Source organism: Ambystoma mexicanum, chromosome 3p, assembly GCF_040938575.1.
Source record: "Ambystoma mexicanum isolate Mex_15411 chromosome 3p, UKY_AmexF1_1, whole genome shotgun sequence".
Taxonomy (NCBI): Eukaryota; Metazoa; Chordata; class Amphibia; order Caudata; family Ambystomatidae; genus Ambystoma; species Ambystoma mexicanum.
Window position 1 is genome coordinate 763,964,150 of NC_090925.1, and position 19,603 is coordinate 763,983,752.

Sequence of the window (19,603 nt, forward strand, 5' to 3'; positions counted from 1 at the left end):
GTGTGACCATAGTGACGGACGCGTCGCTGACTGGTTGGGGAGCACATATGGTCACTCTCCAAACGCAGGGTCGATGGTCGCCCAAGGAATCGCTCCTGCATATCAACATATTGGAGTTGAGGGCAGTGCGTTGGGCCCTGAAAGCTTTTCTACCGCACATAATGGGCTTGGTAGTGCGAATATTGACAGACAACACTACAACAATGTTTTACTTGAGAAAACAGGTAGGTACTCATTCCAGAAGCATTTCCACCGAGGCTCAGAAAGTATGGCAGTGGGCTCTGAAACACAATATAACCGTCGTAGCTCACCATCTCCCCGGGGTAAGGAACGAGCAAGAGGATTCCCTCAGCCGGAAAATGGACCAAATACACGAAAGGGAGCTGGACAATCTTCAGTTGTCGAAGATCTTCGGAAAGTGGGGGCAGCCTCCGCTGGATCTCTTTGCAACAGGGTAGAACTAAAAATGCGAACTGTACACCAGCAGGTGGCCACAGGTAGGCTCGCTCGGGTAAGCGTTCTCCTTCCCGTGGACGGACAAGTTTCTGTACACCTTCCCCCGTTTCCTCTCATACGGAGGACCCTGCAATGGATTCACAGATACAAGTGTCGAGTGATCCAAGTGACTCCTTATTGGCCGAGACAAGCGTGGTTCTTGGACCTGCTACAACTGTCAATAGCGCGGCCGATAACATTTCGGAAAGTCCCGAACCTCCTGTCCCGGGCCAAGGGAACAGTGTGGCACCACGACCCGGATAGTCTCAACCTCACAGCTTGGCTCCTGACTTCTCGGAGTTTGGTACCTGAGTATTTCGTTGGATTGCCAGAAAATCCTGCAGGCCGCGCGGGCTCCGTCCATGAACACTTCGTATGCATGCAAGTGGAGGAGATTCTGCGTGTGGTGTTAAAATCAGCCGGGATTACAGCCCCTGAATATAACTCCGGAACAGCTTCTACAATATTTGCTGCATTTGGCGAAGAGTGGGTTATTCTTTTCGTCGATAAAGGTACACCTAGCTGCCATTTCAAGATTCACGCGGAGAAGACAGTCGTCTCCCTTGTTTAGTGATAGGCTGATAAAGCACTTCATGAAGGGTTTATTCCGTACATTTCCACCGATTAAACACTTTCCACCGACCTGGAGTCTTAACTTGGTGTTAGCGGGGCTAATGAAAGCTCCCTTTGAACCAATGGCTTCCTCGTCTATGAAGTTCTTATCGTGGAAGTTGGCTTTTCTAATAGCTATCACATCAGCACGACGGCTGTCGGAGATACAAGCTTTGGTTATAGATCCGTCGTACTTGAGGTTCTTTAAGGACAAAGTAGTGCTGGCGACTAATCCTCATTTCATTCCGAAAGTTCCTACTATTTATCATAAACATTCGTCAACTGTTCTACCTACCTTTTTCGCGACTCCTTCATCGGCTGCAGGAAAAGCCCTCCATACTTTGGACGTGAAGAGAGCTCTAAAATGTTATCTTCATCGGACTCAGCAATTCTCCAGCATGGGGTCTGGCATGGATTCACATGCTCACGAATATTCCCCGTCGTCAGGCTGGGAATCCTCGGTAAAGAAAAAATCAGTATCAGTTTCGTTTCTGATCTGTCTTTCGTAGTAGTAACCAATCACTGATCTCTGCGTCATACTGACCACAGCCAATGACTGCCATCTCCCTAAGCCCCGCCTCTGGCAGCCATCTTTAGATTTTTACCGCACGTTCAAGGGTTGGGAGTCCTCGTGCTTAGCTCTCGAGCTTTTACTGCGTGTTTCGCGCTTTTTCAGGTGAATTTTCACATTTTTTCAGTTAATCGAGCCTCAAGCTCCACCGTTTCTACTCCCGTTAACGGGTACCCGTTGCGGGATTTTCCTACGCCGCTCAAGGGTGAAGATTTCGTCGAATCAACCTCTTGGAGGATTCCAGAAGATTCGCGGCCTACTTCGAGATGGCCCAGGACGCGAGTTCGTCACCCGGACCCAAGCTGTTTCGCAGCTGCCCTGGATGCGGGCTGCAGAATGTGTTTAAGGAGGACGAAGATTTGCGATGCCTCTACTGTCTTCATGGGGACAAGACTCATGTAGAGAAGGACTGCCAGTTCTGCAAGAACTTGTCGGAGCGGACCATGAGGGACTGTCGATCTCGTCTCGCCAGCTGGTTGGAGAAGTGCTCAACTGGTGAGAAGAAGAAGAAAGGGTCCGAGCGGGCTTCTAAGTCCTGTGCGGGCGCCCCGACCCCGGGTAAGCTTCGGGAGAAGCCCCGTCTGATCTCGGGAGAGGGTAGCGATGCGTCGCCCCTCCCCCTAAGGAGAAGGCCCAGGACGCACCTAAGGTGGTGAAGGCCCCTACCCAGCAGGCAAAGGCCTCTATCGAGGCGATCGCGGCGACTCTGGCCAAGCCTGCAGAGACCCCGCCAGCGGAGACTGCCTCCGGGACTAGAGTTTCCCTGCCGCCAAGGAGGGAATCCTCTTTTCAGCCCATCGTCATGGCCCCCATGATGGAACAGGGGGTGGGGGGGCACGGTAGCCTCCTCGAGCTCGGAGTCAGCCTCACCTCAGAGGGGGAACTGACCGAGGTCGCGAGGAATCTCGAAGTACAATTCGAGAAGGTTCGGTCCCGCAAGGAAGATCCTCGGGAGATAACCGAGGAAGACGACGATGGCGAGGAAGAGCAGCCTTCCCTTCCGGCGGAGCTGGAACCTAGGCCTCAGGATGGCTTGGTGGCCATTTTGTTTGCGATCCAGTCCTTATGCTCTGAGATAAGGACGAGATTACCACGGCCCAGGCCGGAGGACCCGCAACCTGGCCCGTCGGGAAGTCCTCAGAACAAACGACGGAGGACCCAACCCTCTCCTCCGCTCGCCCCCGTAAGGCCTGCAGTTCCCTCCTCATCCTCCAACGAGTGGGGAGATGACGGTGCGGTGGGCTCGACGACGAGTTCTGAGGGCGACGACGACGGAACGGGTCTCCCGTCGCACGGGCATCTCCGCCCGACGAGATTGGCTCATTCCACGCCATGATCGCCAGGGCGTTCGAATTGTTCCAGCTCTGCCCGGAGGAGCAGAAAAAGGAAGGTTTCCTCTATCAGCGCCGGGAGGCCAAGAGGAAGACTGTCATCGCGGTGCCTCTAATCGATGACATCTGGGAGGAGGGCCTGTCGGTACTCAAGAACCCCTCCATGGCACCAGCCAAACGGGACTGGTACGAGAAGAAGTACCGGGTCCCAGAGACCGCTCCCCTGTGCCTCAGGGCCCAGCCAATGCCAGACTCGGTCGTCTCGGCGGCGGCGAAGAAGAAAGCGGCGGGGTCAGGAGCCTCAACGTCGAATTCCCCTCCGGACGGCGAGGGAAAGAAGTTGGACGCCATGGGGCGACGGGTCATTTCGTCGGCGGCGACGACGATCAAGGCGGCCAACGCCCTGGCGATCGTGGCCCGTTACGACAGGGAGCTCTGGTTTAAGCTGGCCCCCATATTGGACTTCCTACCGGACGACAAGAGGTCCGAGGCCCTGGAAATACTTCAAGAAGGCGAGGTGGCGTCGGACCACGCCATAATGGTGGCAACCGATATTGCCGATACCGGGTTCCGCCAGCTGGGCAACGGAGTTTGCCTACGACGACGGGGTTGGCTCCGGGCGACCGACTTCCGTCAGGACGTCCAGACCAGGGTGTTGGACATGCCGTTCAATGGCAGCAACTTGTTCGGGAAGGCGGTGGACGAATCCCTCCAAGCCATAAAAGACGGACACGGAGACGGCCCGCGCCCTAGGAGCCCTTCAGTAACGACCGCCCTTTCGGAGCTCCGGAGGCAGACAGGGGGCCTCCAAGGGATCCAGCGGTGGCTCGTCGTCCTACCTCCAGGCGGCACGCTCCTCGTCTCAGGAGGCCTACAGGGGTCGCGGCAAGCAGGGAGCGCCTCGCCGCCGTCGGCAAGGTGGCCAGGGCGGCAAGGCCACCACCTCCAAGCAGGACTGAACCGGCCGTGGACTCGGGCCCCCACCGAAGCACTCCGGTGGGAGGCCGGCTGACGAAGTTCATCGGCGTGTGGAAGTCCATCTCCACCGATTGTTGGGTGCTGGATACCCTGGCAAGAGGACGAATTCCTGAAGATGTGCCCTCACATTCCACCTGTGGCCAGGAAGGAAAATCACGTCCCGCAACTGCTGATGTGGCTAGAGCGCTGAAGTTCTACGTGGACCGCACGAAGAGTTTTCGGAGGACATCACAGCTGTTTGTGAACTTTGGACATGTGAATCAAGGGAAGGCTCTCTCGAAGTCTTCTATTTCCAAATGGCTCTCCGGCTGCATCATGCACTGCCACCGGTTGGCTAACCGACCGCTGCCAGGCCGTCCGAGAGCCCATTCGACCAGAGCGATCGCTGCTACTACGGCGTTTCCTATCTGGTGTGCCCCTGCTGGACATCTGCAGGGCTGCTACGTGGAGGTCGACGCACACCTTCACGAGATTCTACTGCGTCAATCGGGATTCCAGGGAGGAGTCCAGGGTCGGCCAAGCAGTGCTGCGCAACCTGTTCGCTTAAGGTGAGCCTGGTGAGGAGGTAAGAGATGCTTAATGTTGAGTTGTTGTATTGCTTAATGTTGAGCCTTTGCCACCTCCTGTGGTTGTGCATGTGTGTACTGCTATGTATTCTTATATTCATGAGCATGTGAATCCATGCCAGACCCCATGCTGGAGAAGGAACAAGTTACTTACCTGTAACGTTGTTCTCCAGCATGGGTCTGGCATGGATTCACATGCGAACCCTCCCGCCTACCCATCTGCGGCTCTTCACTTGGTCATACTGCCACTTCACGTGCTACCAAATCTGAAGATGGCTGCCAGAGGCGGGGCTTAGGGAGATGGCAGTCATTGGCTGTGGTCAGTATGACGCAGAGATCAGTGATTGGTTACTACTACGAAAGACAGATCAGAAACAAAACTGATACTGATTTTTTCTTTACCGAGGATTCCCAGCCTGACGACGGGGAATATTCATGAGCATGTGAATCCATGCCAGACCCATGCTGCAGAACAACAGTTACAGGTAAGTAACTTGTTCCTTCAGGACTACGCAACAACTGTTCGTGGCTTATGGTCCGTCGACGAGAGGAAAGGCAATCTCAAAACTAGATCGATGGGTCTCGTCGACGATTGCTTTTTGTCACTCCAAGGCGGGGAAACCGCTAGAAGGACGTCCGAGAGCTCATTCCACGAGATCAACTTTGTCTTCGGCGGCGCTGTGAGCAGAGATTCCGCTGACGGACATTTGCCAAGCGGCGTCCTGGTCGGTGCCACACACATTTACCCGCCATTATTGCCTCGAATGGCAACATGTGGACGATGTGCAGATGGGACGAGCAGTCTTGCGCCATCTGTTTCAGTGAGGTAAGCCCTATTCAGAGGAATTACCTTGTTTTATATATATATATATGTATATATACATATATACGTATACCTAAATGCATATGGTGGTTAGTGTGATTACTGTGGTGATTGTTCTTTGAACTAACCTGTAGTTGTTTTAAAAAATAATAATAATAATAATGAATAAAAGTTGGAAAAAATATATGCTTATGATGATGTTGGATTGCATTCACACCGCCATATCAGGGTTACTGCTATACAATCTATTCTAAGCATGTGAATCCATGAAAGATCCAATGCTCGAGAAGGGAATAGTTTCTTACCCTCCATTTCTCCAGCATTGTTATCTTTCATGGATTCACATGTGCCCATCGGCCTCCCCTGAATGCAATGTACATGTTTGTATTCCCCCCATGCTACTTTGGAGGGATTAAAATCTGAAGGGAGCCGCGGGGGCGGGGCATTTATACCACTACGTCCTATTGGGGCATGCGTGAGCAGCCCAAAAACGACATAGATAGGACGGAAAAGTGTCGACGTTTTTCTTATGGAAAACGGCTTTATAAGTGTACCGAGGGTTCCCAGTGTGGCGACGGGGAATATTCTAAGCATGTGAATCCATGAAAGATACCAATGCTGGAGAAATGGAGTTACAGGTAAGAAACTATTCCCTTCTGTAATTTGGCCCCAAATGTAGATAGTAAGGCTGGTTCAATGCCAAACTTAGATCTGCAAATTCGTCATATTAAAGTTGATGGCCTGGGGCAGATGGTGTTCTTTATGAAGCAATTCTTTAGATGTTTTCAATTTTGGATAATCACAAAAACAATTAATGCTGTAGAACATTAAAATGCACCAAACTAAATACCTGCAGTTGAATATACAATTATAATGTTGCCTACTTGGAAGACATTCCACTTAACCATCCTGTGTGATCGCCAATGCTAGATGAACTTCCAGGGGCGTTCAAACTTGCATGTTTCTGGCTGTGATGCTTGCTTGTGTAGCAGCAATTAGAGCAGCCAAAACATTTTCATGTTCGCAGCTCGTGTAATTTCACTGGGAGAACTGAAAACAATGCCAGGGGTAGCAGGTACCACTCAGATAGTCAAGGATTTTTTTTTTTTTTTTTATGAAGGTCTAGTACCTTGCATGGCACTTAACATTTCTGGCAAGTAAAAATGAAATTCTTGGGTGGTTAGAAACATTTATTTGACATTTACTGTAGGGAAACTTTGTAGTACATTTTAAATAAAACTTTCACTGTGCAGGGCTGGCTTCTGGGTGGCAGCAGTGCATCAAACATGAAGTGGGGTTATCGTGACATCCACCATTTTACAGAAAGCAATGGTAAAGTTTTTATCACTGTCGCCATGGGTCGAGTACATTTCTGTTAGGTCGAATAGGTAAACTAAGTTACTCACCTACACAGATGTAGCAGAATTTTAAAGTATTTCGCAAGGCCTGGGTCATATCTGCCTTGTTGAAAGGTGGCTCTGTCTGCCTAACTGTGGTTGTAAAAGAGCTGGGACAGGTCTCAAGGACAGAACAGTAGTCGCACAAATTATATTTGCATCTCCTGCTGTTACAATCTGTCAGAAGACCCTCCAAGATATTGCGGCATGGAATGTGACATTTTACGGCACGTTGTGGCGGGTTTTGCATGATTATTGAGGCATTTTTTAATGCTGAAATGCATCACTCGTTATTGTTTTCAGACCAAAGCATACACAACTTTTATAGCTATAGTACAGAGAGAAAAGAAGGTTTGTAATTATTAGAACATTTTTACAGCGTTTACAAAATGCCATTTCCATCGTCAATGATGGTTTTCTTAACTTTGACAGGGTCACACAGTGCTGGGGTATATGGGATGCTTAAGAGAGGCTCGAGGATGGAGGAGCAGGGGTTGGACACAGTGACGGCCTGTGGGGTTGAGAAAGGTCACAGCGACAGGGCCATCTGGCGCACAAGGAAGTGACAAATGACAGCGCTTCGAAACTGGAGGAATCCCGCATGAAGTGCTTGGACTGGGCCAACCGGGTATAAGAGAGGGCTGAGGTCTGGAGAGGGCACAACACCAGCTGGTGGAACTGGGGTAATACACAGTGACAGGGCCACTGGGGCTGGGACAGATGAAAAAAAGAAAGGTCCGTGGTGGCACACACACAAAATTAACTATTTACAGTGCTTAGAAGTATGAGGAGTCCAGCATGAAGAGCTAGTTTAATCACTAAATGACTATTCTTAGCCAGGGCTGGAGGGTGACACAATACAGTTCCAGGGCATGCAGGGCTGAAGGGAGCACAAAGAGGGTCATGAGGTTGGGGTGAGCACAAAAGAGTGCCGGGGAAGCACAAAAGAGTGTAATGGGTTTGGGGTACTTCAAAAGAGGGTGCTGAGTTGGGGGAGTGCAAAAGAGGGTCTGGATGCTGGGGCCAGCACAAAAGAGGGCTAGAGGAGCACAAAAGGTGCGAATGCTGAGCGATGCTCAAAAGAGGGATGTGCTGGGAGAGCACAAGAGGGTTAGGGTCCTGCAGAAACACACAAGGGGCTAGGGGAGTACAAAAGGGAGTCAGGATTGGGGGAAGCACAAAAGACGGGTCAAGTTGAAGGAACAGCAAGAGAGTTGGACTCCAGGGGGTCAGTAAGGGAAAGAGACAGCGAGAGAGAGAGGCTTGGGTGGGGAGGGAGAAAAAGAGCGAGAGAGAGAGAGAAGGTGAGAGAAAGGGGTAGCGAGAGAGAGAGGGGCTCAGAGAAATGGGACATGTCAACACTCGCTATCCTTTACACATCAATACCTTATAGCCCAGGTCTGGGAGATCTGCAGCACTCAAAAGGAATTTCAATGCTCCCATGCTCCATTTTATTCTAATGTTTAAAGCGCGGACCTAGCTCGAGAGCAGCGGAGTGCTGTACAGAGTGTGGGTAGCCAGCATTTGGGCTTGCAGCTTTTAACAGTAGAGCATTATTGTGTGGACTGTGTGTTGGTATGTGCGTCCATTGGAATTAGTCATTGGCCAGGTGTTGAAAGAGCTATGTTTTGAGAGATTTGCGAAATTAGAGAATTGTGGAGGCATGCCAAGCCAACACCAGGTTTGTGCTCCAGAGGGTGGGTGCAACACAAGAAAGGGATTATTTGTGGGTCCTGTCTTTGCGGGCTAGTTGTGATTAAAGCCGGTTGGTCAATTTGCTGCGCGAGAAGCATATGCGACCAGATATGCAGGGCTTAGCCACCGGGTACGCTGGTGTGCTACTTGTGGCTGCTTTGTAGATGATACATGCAGTCTTGAGCAGTATCCTGGCTTGGAGAGGAAGGCAATGTAGTTTGCGTAGGATAGGGTTGTTTCAGTCAAATTTCTCTGCTCCCGTAGTAAGATGTCTTGCAGGGTGGTGGACTGATTTTAAGGGAGCCAAGTGAGCAGCTCGTAGCCCTATAAGGAAAGCATTTTCCCCATTGATGTGCGAGACCACAAGGGCTTGCACTACAATTTGGAAGTCCTGCGGTAGGATGAAAGGTTTTTTTTTTAAAGGCTAGCGATTTGGAGCCAGGTTATTTGGGCCTTCTTGGATATGTGCTTCTGGAAGGACAGGCTGCTGTCAATGGTGCAGCCTAAGGATTTTGCTGAGTCTGAGAGTTGTGAATCAAATCCTTCTAGGCGCATATCATTAGCCGTTAGAAAAGTTGTTTTTTAGCGGGTGGACTAATGAGGACGAATTCAGTCTTAGATGGGTTTAGTTTGAGGTAGGCAGTCGACATCCAGGACTGGATGATGGTCAGGTAATTGCAGAGACAAATGGTGTCCTGCGTGCTATTTAATCTCATGTACAACTGAGTATCACCTGTGTATTAGTGGATGGCTATAGTAGGATCTTTAAGGAGTGTGCCCAGAGACTCAGTGCAAAGGTTAAAAAGGATTGGTGAGAGGATGGATTGTTGGGGGACTCCCCAGGAGACCTGGAGTCGGTTAGAGCACAACAAGTATATCTGGACAGCATGGTGTCTGCATGGTGGCTGCATGGTGTCTGCCAGAGAGATGGGAGGTAAACCAATTCAGGACAGTGCCAGAGAATCCCATCCTGTCATCAAGGAGGGAGAAAATGATGCGGTGTTCGACAGTGTCGAATGCAACCCAGAGGACGAAGAGAAGGCATGAATCACCCTTATCGATGATTTGGAGGGTATCGCGCACCACCTGAATGGTGGCTGTCTTGATGCTACACTTGGTGAGGAACCCTGACTGATAGTCATTGAGGAGGTGGAGTTGTTCGATTCTGGTGAGTAGTTGTGCAGCAACTACTTTTTCCAAGATTTTGTCAATAAACAGGAGGATCTTAATGGGCCGGTAGTTGGCCATGCCATCTGGATCTAGGGTTCTGGTTCCATCTCCATCCCCTGGGGACTCTCCACCTTGCTGCATGGCCTCAGCATTATGCTTAGCCCCATCACGGATATGTGCAATCAAATGTGCCCTCTTTTTTTCTATTAAGGAAAGAACTTTTCATTTCCTTAAAAGAAAACGTGCACGTTTTGTTCACATTTGGGCACTTTTGTGGCATGGCAGCAGTCAACTGATTTTGTGGTTATTTTGCAAACCGGGAACTTGCGATAAACTGGATGGTCTGGTCCGCACTCTAGTCCGTCATTGGAGCTATGGGACAGCATTCATGTTTTTTGGGGTGACAGTACAGACTCAGGAGTGGTATGGGGACTAGCTACTTGTGAGAGAGCTGCAGTGCAGGTTTTCTGGGTTCATCCCAATTCTGCACATTGTGTTTAATTATATAGCACCGCAAACATGTGATACCAAACTTAGGTTTGGCCTTTCCCTGACAGTTTTTTTGTACAACGTGCAGGTGGCGAGATGCTGTAGTTCTTTGTCATGTATTATAAAGAACCTCCATATTTTGTACTTTTCTGGACCAAGAAAATGTGTCATCCGGAGGCAGTTGTGGTGGGAGAGTTAGTGTTGTGGCTGCTACATGATGATGTTTTGCACTTTCAAATCTGACAGGCTGTCTTTCAAAGACCTTGTACATACATGGAAGAGTAGCTTTGTGTTTACCTCCTTTCTCTGCAACAACAGTATTGTTCTCCTCTTTCTGCTCCTCTGTTTCACTTTAATCCAAAATTATGTGCAACGACCTGGACTCCGAAAGGTCACCTTATTGATGCTCATCATTATCAACATTATTCTCAGACTCATCATCTTTGGATGAGCACAGTATTGGAACGGGAGATCAGGAGCTTCACATATCCTCCACTGATACGTTGTTTGTTTTTTCTCCCAAGTCGTCAGTAGATAAAATCTGCAACTTCTTCCTCCCTTCTATTCTAGAGACAGTGGACTAAACTTTCTCTGCATGAATCCCTCTTCCAATTACATGTTTAGGTTCGCCAGACATATTAGCACTCAAAATGGTCACTTTTCCTTATCCACAATATGTTGACACTTGTTTTGCGCAGTGAGTTAAAGCCACTGAATTCAATCCTCGACTGCCTTAAAAAATTCTAAGACTCTTTCTAGTTGCTACTAGTAGTTTATCTTGTCACAAAAAATGGTTCATTCGGTTATTACCACGTAATGTAAATCATCTACCTCCGAAGAATTGTAAGAGGTTTTCTATTCACTACTAGTATTTTGTTTCATCACAGAAAGGTGGCACACTCCGTTCCAGGCACTAAATCTAATCTCCTCCCGTCAGAAAGAATTCTAAGACTTTTTCTATTTTTTCTGTGACTGGGTCAGGGATCTGACCCTGCCAAGAGGGGATGAGGACCTCTCTCAACTTGGGGCAGGAGGCCTGACCCAGAGGTGGGGTGTGGGAGTTTGAAGTGCCCAAGCCCTGTCCCTTCTACTTGTGCCTGGCTACAAATGCCAAGTAACACTTGTTGTCACCCCTTACTTTCCATATAAAATGATCGCCAGTGTCTGTTTTCTTCTTTTCTAGTACCGCAAAATCCATAATTCCTTCCGGCGGAAGAGGACACACGATCCACCAGTGAGAGAGCTGGCAGATAGCAACCAGACAGGGGAGCAGTGCGCCTGTGAATCGGTAACCCAGAGTCTCCAAAGCACACACCAAAGAACTTGCAGAGGGACTGTCATTGCAGAACTCCGGCAGGCCCAGCATTTAGAGACTAAACGGATTTGAACTTTAAGACTAATTATGTGTTTCACAGGCTACCATTGCAGAACTCCAGATGACCCTTGGAGGAGGGGGTACGACTACACTGGCATGTTAAAGCCTCGCACCTGTATACCACGTCCCTGCTGGAGAAACAGGATAGCTATTGACCCGGGAAAGCAGGTTGGCACAAGGACCAATGGAGGGGGAGGAGGAGTATAAAGCTGGACATAGGAAACCAGGCAGTGTGGGTTTCTCGTGTGAGGTCAGAGGAGGAGGAGGGACACCGAGAGATCAAGAGGAGGTAGGCAAGTGCTGCAGAGTATGAAGGAGAATTGTAAAGAGCATGTGCAAGATGAGTGATTGGTTGGTTAGAGAAAGTGGTTCTTGGCTGTGAGAATGCGTATATGTTGAGCAAAGTGAGTGACTGATATTAAGGATATGAGTTGGGGCTGTATGTGCGAGTGAGTGTGCCAGGTTAATGGGAGAGTGAATGAAAAATGACCTCGAGAAGGAGGGTGGAGTGCATTGTAGAAATCGAGTGGAGAGAGAAGGGCAGTTGAGTGGAGAGTAGTGCAGTGGAGCAGAGAAAGTAGTAGAGCGCAGTAAGACCAAAGAACATTGGAGGGATGGATGTATGTCTTTACTTCGCCTGCATTCCCTTTGCCACACATTCACTTAGTTACATTTATTTCTCCATACCTTTATGTCACCTGTCTTTCACTTCTCCTAGCATTCACTTTGTCATTGCAGGGAGTGACCCCGTGAGCCACCCCCCTTATGTTTTACCCCATATTCTATCCCCTGCTCCCCTTAGCCCCAACCCTAACCATTAGCTAACCTTAACCACATTCATTACCAGCTTCGCAATGTGACGATGGAGATGAAGCAAAGGCATGAAGGAGTAAACGTATGGCAAAGTGAATGTCGGGCGAAGTGGAGGAAGACTCAGTAAGTATAGGGAACGTTATCTAGGCAAAGTAAAGGGGGATACCCAGAAGGCTAGAGAGTGGGACACAGAGAGGAGGAGAGTGGGGGGAAGAGCAGGGAGGAGAGTAGAACGAGGAGGAAGAAAATAAGGATCTGGGAGGTAACTCCAAGGGAGTGAAAGGGCAAGGCTAAGTGAGACCGGCACCCTCTCTTAACATCTCCTAGTCTTTGTGGGACTCTGGTTAGGACCCGCACAGAAATACCCAGACACAGCTAGATAGAGAAGATAGAGAAGGTGACAAGGTGATTGATTACCTTTAGGTCCTCACATGTAGCCAGTCAGATCACAGAAAGTAGGAGTTACAGATCGAGGTACGCCAGGGCAGGAAAACCCCACGGGAGAGAGAGAGGGACGGTCCTCAGTGAGACCTGATTTAAAAATTCAAATAAAGATCCTCAAACAGTCTTCGAGAGTTGGTGTGTTCTTGAGGCCATCTTTAACACTTGCTAGTATTTATACATGTCCCAAAAAAGGCACACTTAGTTCTAGCCACTGAATATAATCTCTTCTTGCCACCAAAGAGTTAAAAGACTTTTTATAGCCACTGAATGGAATCACCTGCCTGCCTCTAAACAAGTCTGGGATGTTGTTCTTCTCACTTTCACAAGAGATGTTATTTGTTTTATGTCATGGAGAGTGTTTACTCGGATGTAGTATCAAGTAGTCACAAAAAGATGCCCTATCATGTTTGACTTTTCCACCACCTGCTCAACTAAATCCTATTTTACTTTTGTCCCTCAACTTAAACCTGTTAATTTGCTTGCTCTCCCTCGACTAAAGCCTATTCTCTCAACTGCTCTAGCAACCTCTTGCTCTGCCTAACAAGACTGATTCCAAAATGTGACCACTCATATCCTATTTGTCCTATTTTAGCTCCTATCACCTGAAACATTGTGTGCAAACTGCTCATAATGTTCGGAAAAGCATTAATCTGCAGACACACCTATCAAGGAGTGTTTTGAAATCTGACGAAGTATTTTCACACAGTTTTACTGCTCAGTCATATTACTTAAGAATCTGCTAATTAATCATGGGTTTTTTGTTTGTTGAGCAGGTCGCACGTGGAAGGTTTTGACCTTCGTGGTGGCATTACCCGGCGTGGCCATCTGCATGCTCAATGCATGGCTCAAAAAGGAGAACCACCCCCATGAGCCTCCAGAGTTCAAACCGTACCACCACCTCCGGATCCGCACCAAGGTATGCGATTGCGGTCAGAAATATGGGACTGTAGAATGTATTCTGTTTATTGACATTTTCATGAATAAACAACTAAACAAAACAATACCAACATACACAATTTCACTCGTGCCACCCGTCCCTTTCATAACTAGCCTGACCCATTCCCCTACCCTTCCAAATCCAGTCCTGCCTTCCCAGCGCTCCATGTCTGCATTGGCATTACCCCATAACCTGCTCCCACTTCCCCCAAATGTTCAGGTACTTCCCTTGCAACGTTCTGTTCCTATATGTTATTTCTTCCATACTAAGAAAGGGTTCCATACCTATCTTCCAGGTCCCCATCGTGGACATTTGTCTGGATCACCACTTTACTGCTACAACCACCATTGCAGCTATTGAGATCAGTTTGCTTTCCCATCTGCTCCCATCGTATTCCCCACTGGTGTGCAGTAGTAGCATTTTGGGATATTTAGGTACTGCGCTACCTAGCACTCTTGACAGTTTATCGAGAACCTTGTCCTATAGTTCAGAGAACAATTGGCACTCCCAGAGCAGGTGATGAAAGGTGCCCTTTGCACCCCGCACTTAAGGCGGTAGTTGCTCTTGGCTCTCTGCATCCTGTACAATCTATCCCTCGAGTAATACACCCTGTGCAGTATATTGTACTGTATCAGTCTCATCCGTGCAGATACATTTGTCTCCCTTGTATCCACCATTGCCTCCACCCATTCCTCACTTTCTAGGGTCCTGAGATCGCTTTCCCATTTGCCCTTCAATTGTGTGAGTCGGTATGCCGTAAAGTTATTAATGGCCTGATATAGCTGGAAATCCCTTTCTCCTCCTGCTCATCTGTGAAAAGATTGATTTCCAAGGGACATTGCTCCAAAAGGTCAAAATCGTCCCCGAATCGTGCCATCATAGCATGTGTCAATCACAGATATGTACATGCTTATTCAGGGGCCAGGCCATGCTTCTCTCTTAGCCTTGAACGACATCAGCCCATTGTTCTCGATCACATCCCCACTTCATTAATTCCCACCTCAACCCATCGCGATTGGTACCCTAATTTACAGATCTCCTTAAGTCCCTGGTTTCCCCACAGTGGCTGCCACTTAGTTATCTTCTCCTTCTATCCCATAGCTGTTGTGGTTTCTTCCTGTATTTGCACCCGTCTCTGACCCGCTGGGGGGGAGGCAGCGCCACCCTGGGTTCACATAGAGTATCTGCATGTGGTCCATTCCTTGCATGGATACTATCTCGAGTCTTGTATGCGAGAGATTCTTCCTCCCAAAAAGCCATTAGTTTGCAGCTATCAGATGGGCTGCCAAGTAATAATTCTAAATGTCGGGTAGTCCAAACCCTCGTTCCCATACAGATCTTGTCAGTGTATTCATGGTTATGCGTGGGTTCCTATTACCTTATCTAATCTCCCTCATCAGGGCATTGATCACATCGAATTGTGTTTTGGGTATCCGCATTGGAGTGTTTTGTAATATTTTGTTTAATAGCTTTATTCAGAGTGGTCCTTTAGCACAAAACATTACAATCACAGTTACTACATTCACATTCAATTGACATAAAATTCAATGAAAACCACAAAGCATTAATTCAAAGTAAAACCACAAGATTCTTAAAAACAAGTGATGCTAGTTAAAAGAACTTCAATGAAATTAAGTTTAGGCCTCAAGAGTAGAGCAAGCTCGCAGCCTCAGGGGTGATCTATGGTTACAATGACTCAATGCCCATCAACTTGCTTCTTAGGAGCCAAGCCCCGTTAAAATACCTAGTTGAAGCAAATACTAATATCCACTCCAGTGTAATAGTGAGGAACTGCATTGCTTCCCTTGTATTTCTTAGCTCCATGTCAACTAGGAGGAGGTTCCATTAGGATTGGACATATCAACATGAAATGAGTTAGCGTTTCATCTGCTTGGTTATAGGAGGACATACACCAGAGTTGTGTAAGGACCATTCACAAGTATAATAAGCTGTGTGCAAAAAGCCCAGCCTGAAACGAACATATAGGGAGCGCTCTTAAGGGGCATGTATTCCATCTAAAAATGGTTTGCAATTCCCCAAAGAGTTGGGTAGGAGAAACACTGGGCCATTTTTCAAGGTATACCTTTAAATCTCTAGATTCCTGAAAGCGTTGCGTTTGGCAGTTGTCTTAAGGTCGGCCCTAAGTAAAGGACGACACTCACTAGGCTTTTCCCAAAAATGTCTAGCACCCAACGCACACAACTCTGTTTTCACATGGAGGACCGAGCCCTGGTTTTTTGCGCCTTTCAATTGCAAAAAATCCCATAGAGCATCTCTATAGGGGGCCAGACTAGGGGTAGACCAAAGTCTCACCCAATAAAGGGGGCAATCAAGTCGGCTAGAGGCAAAATTTGGAGTTCCAAATGGATCAACGAGGTTGGAGCGTTCTTAGGCAAGAGCAATAACTTCTTTAAGAAATTGTTCTCAACATGAGATCTAATTTTTGTACTTGCACAGCCCCAAATCTTTGCACCATAGAGTGCCGCAGGCAATGCTTCTTTATCAAATAGCTCTAGTGCCGGTGAGATTGCCCACCTACCATGGCCTGTAAAAAAAGAACGAATAGTCCCGTTATATTTACTTAGATTTACCTTGGATTTAACAAGTTGGTCTGACCACCCCAGCCCCCTCGTTGAACCTAATACGCAGGTAATCAAATTGCCTAACTTGATCCAATACGAGGCCATCAACCTTGATCTTCACCTGGCAGGTCTTTGAAAGGGGGGTTTGAAGACCATAACTTTAGTTTTGGTGCCATTAAGCTCAAGGCCAAGCTCCTTACATTTAGCTGAGAAGATGTTAAGTGCCACTCTCAGCTCAGCTGGAGAAGTGGCGAGAATGGCCACGTCATCCGCGAAAAATACGGTAGGCCATTTTTTTTACCCGATTTTGGGGCATCCAGGGCACCTACCTCCAATGAATCCACAATTTCCTGGATGTATAAACGGGAAAATAACCAGAGCCAGAACGCATCACTGGCGAACACCCTTCAATACTTCGAAGTGATCAGTCTGGTCCCCTCCCAGACCATATCGCACTGTGGCCTAGGTGTGCAGAGTAGTTCTTTCGGGACTTTCCGCTTCTTCAGAATGACCCATAATAATGCTCTTGGCACAGAATCAAAGGCCATTTTGAGATCCAGAAAAATGACATATAAATTAATTTTTTATAATTTTGTGTATTTCTGGATTAGTAGAGTCAACAAAAAGCAGTGATCCGCAGTGCCTCGACCAGTTCGAAATCCCACCTGGGCATTACTGATAAGTCTTGTGTACTCCACCCATTTCTGCAATTTTCCCAACAGGACTTTGCAAAATGTTTTCCCGGTGCAGTCTTGTAGGGCGATTGGGGCAATCATTTTTGGGGTGGTCTTTGGGCCCTTTTTTATGTATGGGTACTATTGTGGCTCCCCTCTAGGATCGCAGGATTTCCTTGGCTCGAATGGCAGCGTTGAATACTCTACATAGAATTGGGACCCAGATGGTCATTTCATCCCGATAGAAATCTAAAGGGATCAAATCGGGCCTAGCCGCTTTCCCCTTTTTTTGTGAACCCAGTGCCTCTTCCACTTCCTTAAGTGTTATAGCCAATGCTACTGGGGGAATTGCATCCAGTTCAACAGCGATATGGTACACATTGTGCCTTCCCGGGGCTGCATACAGATTTGAAAAATACCTTTGCTAGACAGCACCCGAGATACAGCATTGTAGAGACTAGCTGCCATCCAGCTTACTCAGGGAAACCAACTTCTAGAACCACACTATGTCCCTTTTTTCCATTGCCTCACGAAGGGAGGCCCAAAAAGCGTGGGCATGTGTTTTTTTTTCGTTGCACGCTAAAGTGCTTTGTGATTATGCATCAGTTGTTGTAGTACCCCTTTGTCCACAGGTCTTGGAGTTGTAACATGCAACACTAGGGGCCTCATGACGAAGTTGGAGGTAGCCATGGTGCTATTAGCACCATGGCTACCCCCTTACCGCATTCCGGGTCCGGGTTCTCGGAATAGGGACCAACCTTGGAGGACCCGGTAAATCCCCATTCTGAGAACCATTCCCCATTCCCATTCGAGCCCCCATAGGGCTCAATGGGAATGGGGATGGAGCTATTAACGAGCCCGCTAATAGCAGGCCCATTATTAGCTACCTGGTCCCTTAGCGGCTCCCACTAAGGGCGCCTGGTAAAACCAAGCTCCCTTAGCGGGACCCGCTAAGGGGCTTCGTAATGCGGCGGTAAGGGGTTAACGGAAACGGCACCCTTACCGTTGCCGTTCACCCCTTACCGCCGACCTCGTAATGAGGCCCTAGGTCTTTTTTTGATCTAGAGCATTCGACATTGTACCAAGAATTTATTTTAGCCATGGCCCTACATTTGGTCTTTGCATTTGTCGAGGTATCCGTTTTTTGCCCAGAATCTTGGAATTCTGCGATTATGGAAGATGCTGGTATGCCAATTTTACAAATATTGCCCAGGTTTCCCACTGTTGCCGCATACGCCTCATCCTTTATGCCTCTCTCGGTCCACTCTGCCCACTTTATCGATGACCTAGTGTGACCCTCGACCACTATTTGTTCGCATCCCCCCCCCCACCCCGCACCCGGAGTTCCACTGGGTGTAATGCAATAGGAGAGGGACAAGTGTTTATGGTCACTCTTCATCCTATGAATGATAGGTTCCAGGTTATTGGCCAGTGACTGGCCGAAATGAATATGAGGTCGACGTGAGAGGCTCCCTTCGGACCATGCTCCCTGCATGCTCTAAGACTCAAGCTGGCAATAATGCATGCTGTCTCTAATGCCGCTTTGAGAAATCTTTTGGGGGGGAACAGACAGTATTGGGGAATAGACCGTGCAAGGTCCTGATCTTCCCAGAGATCTTCTGTTACTGCAAAAGGTTCCACTTGTAAATTCAAGTCCCCAGCCACCAAGATAAAGTGGCTTTTCAAAATCAGGCGAGTATCAGAGTTGCGCAATTCATGTAATTTCAATAGGGTCTCCAAGCCCTTGTTCACACTCAGCCTGATGTATAAGTTGAAGAGCAAAAATTGCTCCCCCTCTAAAGTCACAACCACTAATTGGAGATCCGCAGAACCTGTGTCAACAGATACCACTTCCCATTCAAGCCTAACATCATACTAAATCTGGAGCCCACTATGGCCTTTAGTGGCATGAATTGTGATGGTCACATAGCCCTGGAAGGCAACTGGGTCCATAGCCCACGTTTCCTGGAACAGTAGGACCTGATATCCCCTAATGAAGTTACACCAAGCCGGATCAATGGTCACTTGATTTAAGTCGGCTATATTCCTGGAAATAAATCTTAGGGGGGTAGCCACCTCTGGTCCGTCCCCCAATAGTCAATCCAGCTGGTCGGAAACAGGGGTGTTGTCCGGAGTAATGGCTATGCCACCTATAGTGGCCAACAAGGCTCCTTCCCCCGAACCTCCCCCATAATATGGGACACACAATTGGGTTGTTGGGGGATACAGCCACGTGTCTGAGGTTAGATTCAAAGAATTGCTGAGAGCGTACCTCGATCTTTATACCCATAGGGGGGATGGCACGCAAGTCAATCCCTCTTGCTTGTCCCATTGATGGGGTGGCCACTAGCCTCCAATGCAGGCCCAAGGACTTCCAGATTAATCCCCAGTGGAACGATCAGTCCCCTAAGCACCTTTAATTCTTCCATGATGGTGCTCAGCTGTTTGCCAAGGATCTTGGCCAAAGCTACTTCCACCAATGGGATACACTGGTTGACTGAGTTGGTTGCCAGATTCTCTGGAGGGCTTATGTTTGTGGTCATGGCTAATAGATTCCAGGACTGGATTTTGCAAATCTGTCTGAGTTCTAATTTCCCGGGAGCTGGGAGAAGTGGCCCCCTCTTAATAGATTGCTTCTCCAATAGGGGTGG

The 19,603-nt window shown here is 48.2% G+C and overlaps 1 protein-coding gene across 1 annotated transcript in view; it reads left to right on the top strand.

Moving 5' to 3' along the window:
* Positions 1 to 19,603, top strand: part of LOC138579599 (cytochrome c oxidase subunit 6A, mitochondrial-like) — a 207,647-nt gene that overhangs the window by 174,051 nt on the left and 13,993 nt on the right. Inside the window, exon 2 of the mRNA XM_069649865.1 lies at positions 13,533 to 13,675. Within this exon, the coding sequence (XP_069505966.1) occupies positions 13,533 to 13,675 (143 nt within the window). The remainder of the gene's footprint in view (positions 1 to 13,532; positions 13,676 to 19,603) is intronic.